Source organism: Hyperoodon ampullatus, assembly GCF_949752795.1.
Source record: "Hyperoodon ampullatus genome assembly, chromosome: 7".
Lineage (NCBI taxonomy): Eukaryota > Metazoa > Chordata > Mammalia > Artiodactyla > Ziphiidae > Hyperoodon > Hyperoodon ampullatus.
This window is the reverse complement of record NC_136920.1, coordinates 64,638,001-64,652,722: the sequence shown is the minus strand read 5'-3', so window position 1 is coordinate 64,652,722 and position 14,722 is coordinate 64,638,001. Positions and strand designations below refer to the sequence as shown.

Sequence of the window (14,722 nt, the reverse complement as noted above, 5' to 3'; positions counted from 1 at the left end):
ACCTGTAATGGATACTTTTTTTTTTGCGGTACGCGGGCCTCTCACTGTTGTGGCCTCTCCCATAGCGGAGCACAGGCTCCGGACGCGCAGGCTCAGCGGCCATGGCTCACGGGCCCAGCCGCTCCGCGGCATGTGGGATCTTCCCGGACCGGGGCACGAACCCGTGTCCCCTGCATCGGCGGGCGGACTCTCAACCACTGCGCCACCAGGGAAGCCCTGTAATGGATACTTTGAAGCAGTGGCTTATGGTAGTTTTTGGTTCACAGATCCCTTTGAGAATCTTACACAAACTGGGGATCCTTGCTCTAGCTCCATCAATCTGGATCATTTGAAATCTTGGTTTGCTAGGCCTATTGTACAGCTAGTACCTTAGGTTGTCCCTTTATCTTGGAGTTATACTTCGCGATACTTTTCTTGTGATAGTTCCAGTTTGCTGCACATCCCATATATACATCTTTCTTGGTTAATTTTAGTTTTGGCAGAGACCTTTTAAATTTCCACAAGCTTGTTGTTGTTGTTTGTCTCTTTATTTTTTTTAAAAACAACTTTATTGAGATATAATTTACATACCATGAAGTCCATATCCTCCCACTGTAGGCAACTACAAATGTACTTTCTGTCTTTGATTATTCTGGACATTTTGTTTAAATGGGATATAATTTTTAAAATTTTTTAAATTATATAAAATTTTAAAAATCTTTTAAATAAACTGTTTTAGAATAGATTTAAATTTATAGAAAAGTTGTGAAGATAGTGCAGGAAGTTCCTATATACCCCACACGCAGTTTCCCCAATAGTAGTATCTTAACATTCAATATGGTACATTTGTCACAATTAGTGAGCCACTATTGATACATTATTATAATTAAAGTGTGGGTCTGTTTTCATCCACTGTGCTGGATCGTTGGAGTGCACTTGCAAATTTGGGAATTCATGCCCTTCATTTCTGGGAAATTTTGTTGAATTATTTTGTTGATAAGATCTTCCCCTTTATTTTCTCTGTTCTCTCTTTATGGGATTCTATTATTTGGATATTAGACTTAGTGGACTGACTCCATACTTTATTCATATTTTCTTAGTTTTTGCATAACTCTTTTTCTGTCCAGTATTCCCCATTCAGGATACCATATTATAAATAGTCGTTATGTTTGTTTAGGCTTCTTTTAGCTGTAACCTTTTCTCAGGCTTGTTTTCTTTTTGATGACTTCAGCAGTTTTGAAGAATATTGCTCAACTGTTTTGTAGAATGTCCCTCAATCGGGATGTGTGTGATGTTTTTCTTCGTGATTAGACCGGGGTTATGGTTTTTTGAGAGGAAGACTACAGAGGTAAAGTGTCATTTTCATCATATTATATCAGGAATACATACATACTCTCAACATGACTTATCATTGTTCATGTTTATCTTGATCTGATAGTGTTTGTCAGATTTTTCCAGTGTTTGTCAAATTTGGTAGCGTTTGTCAGATTTTTCCTATGAGCAGCCCATCCTTAAGGAGTGGGGAGTTATTTTTCACCTCATGATCTCTGGCTACGCATTACATCAAAGAATAATGCACCAAGGGGCTTCCCTGGTGGCGCAGTGGTTAAGAATCCGCCTGCCAATGCAGGAGACACGGGTTCGAGCCCTGGTCCGGGAAGATCCCACATGCTGCAGAGCAACCAAGCCCGTGCGCCACAACTACTGAGCCTGCGCTCTAGAGCCCGCGAGCCACAACTACTGAAGCCTGCTTGCCACAGCTACTGAGCCCGTGTGCCACAGCTACTGAAGCCTGCGCACCTAGAGCCGGTGCTCTGCAACAAGAGAAGCCACGACAATGAGAAGCCTGCGCACTGCAACGAAGACCCAACACAGCCATAAATAAATAAATAAATAAATAAATAAAAAATAATGCACCAAGAAGCTGATCGGGATCTCTGTGTTCATAGGTGGGATTTGGTTACTGAGTGGTTCACTATAGAATGATTTGGCTATATAGTTTTTTCCCTTTTACCATCAGTATCTCTAGGTCTTTTTTCTTGTGCTGGTCAGGTTCACATAAAATGCTCCTTCACATCTCTGCCTTGAGGGCATAATCCTAGCTGCCAAGTTTCTGAGAGCCAAGTAGTGGAAGAGCACTGAGGGTCTCAATGTTCAGTATGTAAATCTTCTCTTATTTCCCTATTTTTAGAACAATACCCTTGCTCTCAGCTATGTCTGGTTTTTCAGCTGTTAATGCTTGATAACTGTGCAATCCCAAGTATAGACACCCATTCTTCTTCTTCTTATTTTTAATTTATGTTTTTTGGCTGCACCGTGCGGCATGTGGGATCTTAGTTCCCCAACCAGGGATTGAACCCATGCCCTCTGCAATGGGAGCGTGGAGTCTTAACCACTGGACTGCTAGGGAAGTCCCTTCTTTTTTTATTTTTACTTGAGATATAATTGACATATAACAATGTATTATTTTAGGTGTACAACAATGATTTGATATATGTATATATTGCAAAATGATTACATAATGTCTAGTTAATATCTATCACCATAGCTACAAGTTTTTTTTTCTTGTGATGAGAACTTTTAAGATTTACTCTCTTAGCAGCTCTTAGATATACAATACAGTATTGTTAACTGTAGTCACCATGCTGTACATTACAGCCCCAAGACTTATTTATCTTATAACTGGACGTTTGTAGCTTTTGACCACCATCACCCATTTGCCCTCCCCACTCATTTTATTTATCCATTGTAAAGAATAAACTGTTTTCTTCTTGAATGGAGGAGGCCAGATGGAGTGGAAAATGTATGGGGTGGGCTGGGCTGGGCTGGGTGGTCCAGCTGGTTCAAAATTGAGATATAATTCATGTACCATAAATGTGGCATTTTGAAGTGTACACTTCAGTGGTTTTTAGTGTATTCACTGTGTTGTGCAGCCATCACACTATCTAGTTCCAGAACATTTCCATCATCCCAAAAGGAAACTGCATACCTATTAGCAGTTAGTCCCCTGGCAACCACTTTTTGTTTCTGTAAATATGCCTATTCTGGGCATTTCATATACATGAAATTATACAGCATGTGGCCTTTTGTGTCTGGCTTCTTTAACTTAGCATAATGTTTTCAAGGTTCATTTATGTTGCGAGATGTAACAGTACTTCATTTCTTTTTATGTCTGAATAATGTTCCATTGTGTAGTTACACAACATTTTGTTTATTCATGAGCTGATGCCAGCTGGTTCTTAAATAGGCTTTCAATCAATTCTTCTGTTTTTAGCCCCATCATAATCCATACTTCATAAGTACCTGATGCTACAAGTTCCTGAGCTTTTTGGAGGTTATGTTGTATCTCAGTTTTCTTAAGTCTCCTGTCAGTAATGATTCATCCATCTGCTTCCCAGCTTCTAAAATTTTGTTGCTATTATCTTCACTTTCATTCTATAGGTTTATGCTTCCCCACCTCTGCTACTGTTTTACTGGGATTTTGGAAAGAGAGAGGCAGTAGAGGGAGAACTAACGCATGCCTAGAGCTCACAATTTGAAAGGCAGAATTTCCACGCTTGGTCAGCCTGTAGGCCCAGCAGTCATTAAGTCCTGGAATGATCGAGCTGGAAAAACCTTTACGGATCACCAACTAGTTCTCTGCTTCTTTATCTTTCAGTTGAGGAAAGTGAGACCCACAAAACTCAGTAAGTTGTTTAGGATCATACAATTAGTAGCCAAGGTGGGACCTTGACCCTCTTTCCTCCCTTCTAGGCTAGTTGTTTACACTTAATTTAGGCTGCTTATTTTAAAATTTGGTATTGAGGAGAGCATGGGGACCATTGCTCATATTTGTCCTCTGCTATTTCTTACTTAGAGATTCCAGTCCAGTGGGTTTGCCTAAGCCCAGTTTTCCGGAGGGCCCAGCTTATAGAGAAAAGTGCCTGTGTATACACACGTAAAGCCTCTGGGAGCCCTCACTCTATTTAGAATAGTATGTGTATTTCCATCTCACAGGACTGGGTTCGTTAAACTGGACCATGAATTTGAGAGCTTTTTGCTTTCCCCACTAAACACAGCAAATTACATATCTTAGTTCAAGATGTTAGCTCAACAAGTGTGTGCCCTGCAGGGTATTCAGCTGGGCTGAAAAGGAGGCAGTGTCTACACTTGATGCCTTGCTACCAAAGTCCTGTCTTAGCTGTGGTTTGGAGCAGTCATCTCTGGATAGGTTCTCAAATCTCAGTCTCTTGTTAAAATCGGGTACATGAGAAGTTCAGCCATTTTAGGAATACTAGGTTCATGAGTTGGACTAGGTGTGGTGCCTGGATAATATCAAGCAGGAGGCAAAGCATCAATAAAAGTAGTGGCTGTATACACAAATCTAAAGTTATCTGACAAAGAAAGTATGTTGAGAAAGAAAGTGAACAAATCTTCCTCAGGGGAACACATAGGAGTAACAGATGGTTTCTATTGCTCTTTCATTGAAAAGCCTGGTAAATAGCTTTCCTGGGTTAGATAGTGCCTTAGAAGGGGCCTTGTGGCTTGTCCAAGGTGGGGGCAGCTCACTATCTACATTCTGGATATTTGTTTGTAAATGTCTGACTCCTGAGCACCACAGTCATCTTGGTGATGTGGGCCAAGGTATAGGCTGTCTCTTCAAGGAGCAGTTACCTTCTTCACTTTATGCTGCAGGAGCTGTGAATTTACCTCAATTTTATGTGTACGAGAGAGGAAGAAGACAGTGATGAGGGCAGTGTAAGGTGGCTTTCTTTAGCTACCAGAACTCTGCTTGCTAGTCTTACTGTGTGTTTTAAAGCTGTCTCTATTTAAAAAGTGCTGATATTAATGAAGTAGTCATCTAAAAGTAATAACAAGGTTAATTTAGTTAGAAATTTGCATTCCCTTCTCTTACTACATTGTGCCCTGTTAGTCAAAGATGACAGAAGATGATCTCTGATTTGTACAGGGGTTCAGAAATTATCTAGAAGACAAGCAGAATTGAAATGCTGGGGCAACAAATGAAGATAAAACCAGCTGGTTTTCAACGTGAACTGAAAACCCAAGTATGAGTTGGTAGTACTAATACTATTCTGATGTGCAGTCAGTTTCGGAAATGTTTGTAACAGGAAAAATACAGTGATGTTTTTTAATGCAGGAAGGAAATTGATTATAGCATGAGTAGCACTGAATTGATGGCCAGTGACACTAACGGGATCAATTGTAGGACATCCCAGGATGCCAGTATGCAAAGGATAGCATAATAACCTGGTTATATCCATTCCCAGAGGAAAAAATTTCATCATTCTTGCTGTAGGTAATGTGAACTAGACCTTGTAGGATTGGTGTTGATGTGGTGAGGTGAGGCAGTTTATGTGACACTTCTGTCTTGGGCCTGGAGAGAGGGATAGTTAAGCTGCCTTCAAAGAGCTCTGTCCAAGGTATAGCTTTGAATGCTTCAATTGTGTTGCCTGCAGCCTCTGCTTTAAAACTCGGCAGGTTGTTAAAAACATTAAAACACTTTTTAAAAATTAAAAATATACTTTTTAAATACATTAAACTTTTTATTTGACGTAATTGTAGATTCATAAGCTGTTGTAAGAAATAATACAGGGAGATTACCCTGTACCCTTTACCCAATGGTAACATCTTTAAAAACTATAGTATACTGTCACAACCAGGATATTGACATTGATATAGTCAAGATACAGAATAGTTCCATCACCACAAGAATTCTTGGGGTTGCCTTTTTATAGCCACCCTCCCCACCATCCCTGACCTTTGGCAACCACTAACCTGTTCATTTCTATAATTTTGTCATTTCAAGAATGTTATATAAATGGAATCATACAGCATGTAACCTATTGGGATGGGCTCTTCTTACTCTTGTAGTGCAGGTCTGCAGCAATGAATTCTCCTAGTTTTGTTTTACTTGCAATTGTTTTAATTTTGCCTTCACTTTTGAAGGATTTTTGTTTGTTTATAGAATTCTAGGTTGACAAGGCCTTTTTTTTTTCTTTTAGTGCTTGTAAGGCGTTGTTCTGTGTCTTCTAATCTCCATTGTTTCTGTTAAAAAGGCAGTAGTAATTTCAATCATTTTTTCTTCTTTAATGTAATGTGTTTTTTTTTTCCTCTGTCTCCATTCAAGATTTTCTCTTTAAAATTCTTTCTCTCTTTTTTTTCAAAAATTTGACTGCATATGATTTTCTTGGTATTTATCCTGCTTGGGATTCAGCTGAGCTTCTTGACTGTAAATTTATATCTTTTACCAAATTTGGGAAATTTTTGATTATTATTTCTTCAAATATTCTTTTTTACCTCATTTGCTCTCCTTTCTTTTGGGGCTCCAATTATATGTATGTTAGACTGGCTGCCCCACATATCTTTGGGTCCCCCCCAGCCCACCCCGGACCCCCTTTCTCTCACTAATCTTTTTTCTCTCTGTTCTTCAGATTGGTTACTTTTTGGTTGACCTGTTTTTAAGTTCATTAACTCTTCCAATCTGCTGTTAAGCCCATCCACTTAATTATAGTGTCTATTTCGTTGTACTGTCTTTTCATTCATTATGAACATTGCTGTTTTAAATCCTTGTCTCCTAATCCCAATATTGGATCAATGCAAAGTCGTTTTCTTTTGGTTGACTCTTCTCTTGAGAATGGGTCATGTTTTTTTATATGCTGAACAATTTTAGATTGTGTCCTTGACATTATGTACGATATGTTGTAGAGACTCTGGATTCTGTCACCTTCCTCCAAAAACATTGAATTTTGTTTGTTCTGTTTCCCAGCAGTGCGCGGCCGCTTAAATCTCAGTTCAGTTCTGTTAGCCCTAACCTAGCTGCTTGGGATCTGTTCCATGCACGCATGGTTCAGGGATCAGCCAGAGATTTGAGCAGCGTTTATACACAGAGTTAGCGGTACCCCCTCTCTGGCTCTCTCTGGAATTTCCTTCCCTTGCTTCCCAGCTGTTGTGGTTGCCTTTAAATTCTGTCCTCCGGTTCCTTAAGCTAGTATAACTATGGATCTTTATCCGAATTTTAGCCACCTCTCATGGCACAGACTGGGACCTGCCTAGCCAAAAGCCATGAAAAGGGGACATTTATCCAGTGTTGTTACCTTTTTCCAAGAGTTGACCCTCTATTTGCCTTCATAATCTGCCTGCTTTTCATTTCTAGGACCTTCAGGTAGTTGTTTTTTATATTTTGTCCAGAGTTCATGGTTATCTGCAAGAGAGTTGGTCTCGCTGGAAGCAGAACTTCCATCAAACTAGATATAAATTATTCTGTTGACAAAGTCAGTTTTTGTTGTTTTTTTTGTGTTTTGTTTCAGTTTCACAGATATTTATATTATCCTCCCTATCTCCTCCAAGGGACCAGATATAAAAATGTCCTTAGCTCTTTTTCCTTAATATTAATTTAATTTATTTATTTGGTTGTGCTAGCCCTTAGTTGCGGCATGTGTGCTCCTTAGTTGTGGCTGGTGGGCTCCTTAGTTGTGGCATGCGAACTCTTAGTTGCGGCATGCATGTGGGATCTAGTTCCCTGACCAGGGATCGAACCCAGGCCCCCTGCATTGGGAGCGTGGAGTCTTAACCACTGCGCCACCAGGGAAGTCCGTTTTGTTTTGTTTTTTTAAACTTCAAATTTTATGTAAAACTCCTTTAGTGTATCCAAATTCTGATTACTGATAGGTTTAGAAATTGAAATATTCATTTTATTTGGTATATCTAATCCAAGATGTAGATATAACAGATATGTCCTATAAACAGTTTCCCAGGAAATGATGGTTACTTTTATTGTGCTTAAATCTAAGCTAACATTGTGATCTGGAGAAGCTTTGTGTGGTTCAACATAAACCAGGTTGAGATTTAACCATATTGGGTCTTTCTCAGGTAGCTATTTGGGTACCTACCTTTTCATATCTGCTCTACCATTTAAAAACACAGATGTAATAAATTTAATATAAATGTACAACTTGGAGATCTTGGTGAACATTTTCTGATGACCTTACAGAGGACTTCAGACAGAAGTTTTGAGGATATTTTTTTTTTCTTTTTTGACTTGTTGACATGCGTGTATGAAACAATCAACATAGGTGTCTCATGATAAGAAAGGAGAAAATAATGGTCTTAATTTGGGTCATCATCAACCTAGAAAGCAGTTATTTAGTAGTATGTGTATTTTATTTTAGATTGTATGAAAACCTGCCCATTTAGGTTAACCTTTAAGTGGTCAAAATATTTTCTGCCCAAATTAGGATAAACATTTGGAGCTGTGGTTTTTAACTTTTTCGAGTCATGAGATCCTTTGAGATCTGATAGAAATTGTGTTCTCTCCCCAGAAAAATGCAAATGTCTTCATACAAAAATTTGTAAATTATTTCAGAGAGTTTAGGGGTTCCTTTGAAGCTTCTCAGCATAAGCATCCCTCATTCAGGGTTATTCAAATCAAGCTAGTACCAAGAGGCTAATAGCAATACAAATATCAATTTGTTTCTGGCCTGGCCAGAGCAGAACAAGTAAACAAAGAACCTATTAGAAGTCCTTGTAAGGCATGCAGGCTTTAAAAAAAAATCTGTCGTGATTTTATCTGAACTGTACTTTCCAGGGAGCAGATTCACAAAGACAGACTGATACCTAGTTGACTAATTTTTAAGTTGCTGTTAGAAGTGGGCTTTAGTTTTGATATTCAGACCTGCTGACATTTGTGTTGGGCAAATAATTAGTTGTTGTTTCTAGGACAGTAGTTGTTGTGATGTCATATTCCTGATATTGTCTGAATTTCCAAAGGTCTAAATAATTGAGGATTTATGGGACCTGTGACACATGTGTAGGTTTCAGGAGGTGGGGCTATGTAGATGTTCCTGAGGCAGTAAGTCTCCATTGCTTATTCTCAAAAAACTCAGCCCTCGGTAAATGATGAAAGATTAAATTGTTTTAACAAAAAGATCTTAGGTTTGTGATCTCCTTCCTCTATTACTTTCTGACACTTCATAGGGTGATTATAATGAACACGATTGTTCTCAGGGCCTTCATACCTCTTCTTCATACATCTTCTTTCCCCTTGCAGTGAAAAGACTATGTTCCTGCTACTGGTCCAGTCTAATACACAGAAGGACTTTTGTCTGAGATTGGCACTCTCTGCTGTGCCTTTACTCAGAACCTGACTCTTTAACAAGACTTCTTTACTCAGTTGTTTAAAGAAGGAGCAGGAGGTGGAGAGGTAGCGGTGGGGACAGAGGATCTGAAGGCCAGTTCACCCTGTGATTCGTAGCTTCCCCCACCTCTTTGTTTACACTGCAGGTCAGCTCATCATGTGCACTTCTGGCTCCATTCTACATCTCACTGGTTGTTTAAAATTCTCCCCCTAAATAGTCCCCTGTTCCATCCTTTGAATGCTCTTCATGTCTTAGGGGGCACCTTGTAGCCATCTTAGGAAAACATCTTTCTCTAAAGGCTTCCATATAGGACATTGCTAACTGCCCTGATTCCTGTATGTGTTTAAATATTTCGTGGTTTTTACTGAGGGGATTTTCTAGCCTACTAAGGAAGAAATGAGCAAACTGACAATTAAAAATAAAGAAGCTTAGGAGGAAGAAATAGTTATCTTCTCTCAGAACTGAATGCAGTTTAAAAATACATTCTGAGAATGTCAGACTGTAGACAAGACCTTATGTCAGCTGCTTGCTGTTTAATTACTTTGTACAGTGAGTGCAGGCTTGCCATGGGTGGGCTCTTTGCACTCTTTGCAGGTGTTAGTGAAAACTCTGAGACTAGCTCAACATAGCTGTAGGGCTTTGTTGCTACTGGTATTACCAGCTGCCGGCTGATTTTGCTAGTTTTATTTAGTGAAGATTATGAAATGTATTTTGAGAGATGAAATTTGCTAGAAAAGAGTTTCAGAAAAATCAGTTTGGAGGAAGGGATTAGAAATTAGAGGAATTGAGTTGGGGAACTTGCTTTACTAACAGAAAGAAGGTTGGGTCTTGTCAGAAGTTGAAAATTATGAATAAGTGGGCTTCTGATGATGATGGTGGACAAAATCTGAGAGAAAATGGAAGTGAAGGTTTTAATTGTTAAAAGCAATAACTCACTGACTGGAATCATTATTAGTTTCTGGAACAGGTGCCTTAGAAGTAATATAATATAAACTGTTTTTAAAAACTTTCAAGGTGCCTCTGGGCTGATTTAGAGTGAAGGACTATCTGACTTTAGGTTCATCCCAGTCTTGTGTTGGTGAGGAGTGCATCTTCCTTAATAATCACCAGCCCCTTTGGGTTCTAAGCCAACTTATAAAAACTTTAGTTGGAACAGAATTTATTCTATCAACTAGAGCCCGTGAGCAGGATCCTGTGCAAGTGTGCTCTGAATGGATAGACCACGTAAGCTGGAGCCTCCCAGATAATAACCTTCCTGGGAAATTGTTATTTGTGTATGTTCTTTTTCCTATACGTTTAACAGAAAGGTCCTTGAGGGTGGGTGTTTCATCTGGTTCATCTCTATCCTCCACAGTACCTAAGGCCCTTGTATAACATGATTACTCAGTAAATAGATATAGAATTCAATTGAATTGTCCTTGATCATGTTTCTCACATATTTTTCCATGATTCCTACTAAATTTATTTGTTCAAAATATTTAGGTGCATTTAATTTGTTCCCTTCTCCCTAATCCCTTGGGAAAAGCAATATTTGGGTGATATACTTTTAGAAAAAGCACTAGTGGCTTTATAATAATTTAATACCTGTTGAGCTCTTCATCCCATTATACTATTTTGTAGTGTTTTTCAAACTGTGAATCGTGACCATTAGTAGGTCTGCAGTTAGCCTTTTTGGTTTTAATGATATAAGAGTAGAAATTATGAGAACACATTCCATATAGTAAGGGTATTTTTTTGGTGAAATTTTTGTTTTAAGTGAATTTATATATATTAATATATATCATGTGTGTGTTTATTGCTTCATGATATAAACTTTGTTTCATACTGGGGTCATGGTCAAAAACGTTTGAATAACATTGCTTTATTGTAATACTATGTTATTTCATTTATCATATAGCATTATGCCAGTACATACAGGCTTCTAAAGCCAGGGATGGTGCCAGCCCTTTCATTTCAAGTACAACTGAAGGTAAAAACAAAACAAAATTGAGAACACCCAGAGCATTCTGGTGGCTCTTATATAAGTCTCTCCAGTGGCATTTTATACCCTTTGACCTAACTTTCTTATGCCTTTTTCAACCAATAGATTTTTTCATATTTGTATCCCTCTAGGTGGTGGGTTCTTTGATTCTTCCTCTTTTCTCTTCAGTGTTCTTATTTTAGTATGCTCTAATGTTTTTAGGAGGGGGAAGGGGGAAACAAAGGAGAATTTCAGAAATTTCAAATGATTCTCAATTGACAAAATAGCTCATTGGATTTATCCTGAAATCTGCTTTCTTAATGTTCTTGAATTTTTTAATTCCCTTTGTATTTTTTCAGAGATCATAGAAATGCATACTTTATTTTGAATTTAAAATAATTTATGCTTCTGTGATGTTATTAGTTGACTTTAAGCAAATGAAATGTAGCTTTTAGGGAAAAAAAAAAGATGGATATAATCCTTCATCTTTCCTTGTGCTTTCACCCCTTTCCTCCCAAGAAGATTGTAGTAATGATTTCATTTTAAAGAAAAGCCAAGGTAGCTAACAGTGTCCAGTATTAACCGTGCTAAACTTTTCCAGCTTCTTACTGATCTAATAACTATAATACCTTTCCTGTTCTTAGATGGTTGGCATACTAACCCTTTTGCCTTCATTTCTGTACCTTGCTGGACTACCAAGCTCAGATATTCATAACCTGTGGTTTCAGGGGACTTTGTGGAGATGACTTGCTTCATTCTTTTTCTTGCAGGAGAAAATTTTGAGCAGACACCATTGAGACGAACGTTCAAGTCTAAGGTCCTTGCACGATATCCTGAGAACGTGGACTGGAATCCCTTTGACCAAGATGCAGTGGGAATGGTTAGTATTTGTTAGCTACAAGTATGAGATAATTTACAGAGTAATTCACAGTAGGATTGTGAGTTCAGACTATGGTAGCAGTGGTTCCACCAAGCATCAGTAACTTCTTATATGCATATTGTTTGTGATTCTGCATTTTGATCACTATATCAAATATTTGGAATATATCAGATATACCAGAAGTCACAAGGTGCTTATGTTGAGTCAGACAAATACACAGTATTGGGTCAGTGAACTTTTTTTGTGAGATTGAGCTATTGGTTGCTTATAGCATTGATTTTATACAATAAGTGAGGTTTAAAGCAGTTTTCTTCTGTATTGTATATATCTGAGTAATATGACAGAAATGGGTGTTTTTGTTTTATTATAATTTTAGATAGGGCAGCATTTTAAATTTGTAGATGAATACTACCATGAATAAGCTAACGTTTGTTGAGTATTCACCTTGTGCTAGGCACTGTGATAAGTATTATACATGAATTAACTCATTTAATCCTCACAATACCCCTTACGTAGATAATATTAAGTAAACACACACAGACACAGACACATATTTTATGGGTGAGGAAACTAAGATCCAGAGAGGTTAAGTAATGTGTTCAGTGTCATTTGGCTAACGAGCAGTTGAGCAAGCTTAAATACCATAGTCTGTTTCCAGAACTCTGCTCTTAACCATATCTTTGTACTGTCTCTGTTACTTTTTAATAGCTTTTTGAGGATGATCTTGTTTGATGCATGCAGTAACCCTGTGAAGTACGCAGAGTAAACTGTATTATCTTCATTTCACAGGAGAGGAAACTGAATTGTAGAGAGCCTCAAGTTTTTTGACTCCTAGTCCAGTGCTTATTTCCTTTTAACATACTATATTCTAGAAACACTTAGGCTTTGAGAAGTCAAGTTCAAGGGTAATGGATATACCATAATGTAGCTCCTTGTACTTGTTAACCCAGGCTCCTCGTAGTTCCTTTGTATAGCCAAGTTTGTGGAAAAGTGGAAAATGGAAGCTGATTGATTCAGGTCAGTTAGATTAGCTACCCAAGTTTCTTTATATAACCCATCTGAGTTAGAGTGAAAAAAGTGCATCTTTATCCTGATTATGTCATCTCCTTGCATTACATGAAATGAACACCCTTTTTTTTTTCTATGAAAAGAGAAGATTTTATTGATGACAGAATCTTGTGAGCTGATAGAACCTAAAACTTTGTTTATTTTTAGGTATGAAGTTGCATGTCTGGTTTTTAGATATATTTCTAGCATCATCTCCTAATACATGCTGTCATGCTGAGCCACCTACCTAAATTCTCCAAGCTTTCTTTTACCTCCTTTGTGCATTTTCTTCATGCCCCTGAAATACCCTTCTTTCTCTTATCTACCTGATGAATCCTAGCATAAGCTCATCTCTGAAGCCTTTTCTGATGAAGGCTGAGACTGAGTTGTTTGTTCTTTGTTCCTCTAGAACTGTGTATATTTCTGTATAGCCTTGATAAATGCATTATAATTTTAGTTACTTGTGTGTCTTAGAATGGGAGGTCTTTAGGGCAGATATTTTGCTGTGTTGGTCTTATATCCCAGATACCCAGCACAGTAGGTGCTCTTTAAGTAAATAAGTAGTGATGGTGTTCTGAGAAGAGGATCAGCAGTGAGTGTTCTCACCAGTTGTTTCCTTGTGTCTTTTGCAGCTATGCATGCCCAAAGGGCTGGCATTCAAGACCCAGGCTGATCCCAGGGAGCCTCAGTTCCATGCCTTTATTATCACAAGGGAGGATGGCTCTCGGACATTTGGGTTTTCCCTCACATTTTATGAGGAGGTGACTAGCAAGCAGATCTGCAGTGCAATGCAGACCCTCTACCACATGCATAATGCTGAGTATGATGTCCTCCATGCTCCCCTTGCTGATGGCCGAGACCACAGTGACATGGAGGATGGTGAAGGCACTCCTGGGACCAAGCTGCAGCGCTTCAACTCCTACGACATTAGCCGGGATACACTCTACGTCTCTAAGTGCATTTGCCTCATCACGCCCATGTCCTTCATGAAAGCATGTCGGAGTGTGCTGGAACAACTTCACCAGGCAGTCACTTCACCTCAGCCCCCTCCACTGCCCCTAGAGAGCTACATATACAATGTACTCTACGAGGTGCCTCTCCCACCTCCTGGCCGGTCCTTGAAGTTTTCTGGGGTCTATGGGCCAATTGTCTGCCAGAGACCAAGTACCAATGAGCTTCCCTTATTCGACTTTCCTGTCAAAGAGGTCTTTGAACTGCTTGGGGTGGAGAATGTGTTTCAACTTTTTACTTGTGCCCTTCTGGAGTTTCAAATCCTGCTCTACTCACAGCGTAAGTCAGTGCTTACTAGAGCTCTCTCCCTTCATAGGGCCTCTCTTCTTTCCATATCAGATACAGTAGGGCTGACTGTAAAGGACAAGGGCTGTTACAGTTTGAGCAAAACTCAGAACTTTTGCAGGTAGGTGCTGGATGACAAATTAATGGAACACGAGAGGCCTACCATTTCTAATTGGCTATCATCATGGCCTTTTGCTGGGCACTCCATTCTGGGAGGGGAACCCTGCCTTCTGACGTCTGATTGATGCTGAAAAGAGGAGGCAGGAGTTGATGGTCATGGGAAATTGACTTTCCATCAGTTCTATTCTATCACTCTGCAGAGTTATTTCTGCCCCTTCCTCAGCCTGACAGTATGATGATCCTTCATATATTTGAAAAAATATATTTGAGAAAACGAGGATGTGTTGCTTTTTTCTGTTGTTTGTT

General features: G+C 38.9%; 1 protein-coding gene across 2 annotated transcripts in view; it reads left to right on the top strand.

The window, feature by feature from the left end:
• Positions 1-14,722, top strand: part of DENND5A (DENN domain containing 5A) — a gene marked incomplete at its 5' end in the record, with an annotated part of 116,709 nt that overhangs the window by 30,186 nt on the left and 71,801 nt on the right. Inside the window, 3 exons of one of the 2 annotated variants that reach the window (XM_079708804.1) lie at positions 11,011-11,082; positions 11,844-11,953; positions 13,633-14,290. In XM_079708804.1, coding sequence (XP_079564930.1) covers positions 11,011-11,082; positions 11,844-11,953; positions 13,633-14,290 — 840 coding nt within the window. The remainder of the gene's footprint in view (positions 1-11,010; positions 11,083-11,843; positions 11,954-13,632; positions 14,291-14,722) is intronic. The other variant, XM_079708805.1, reaches the window with a different exon arrangement.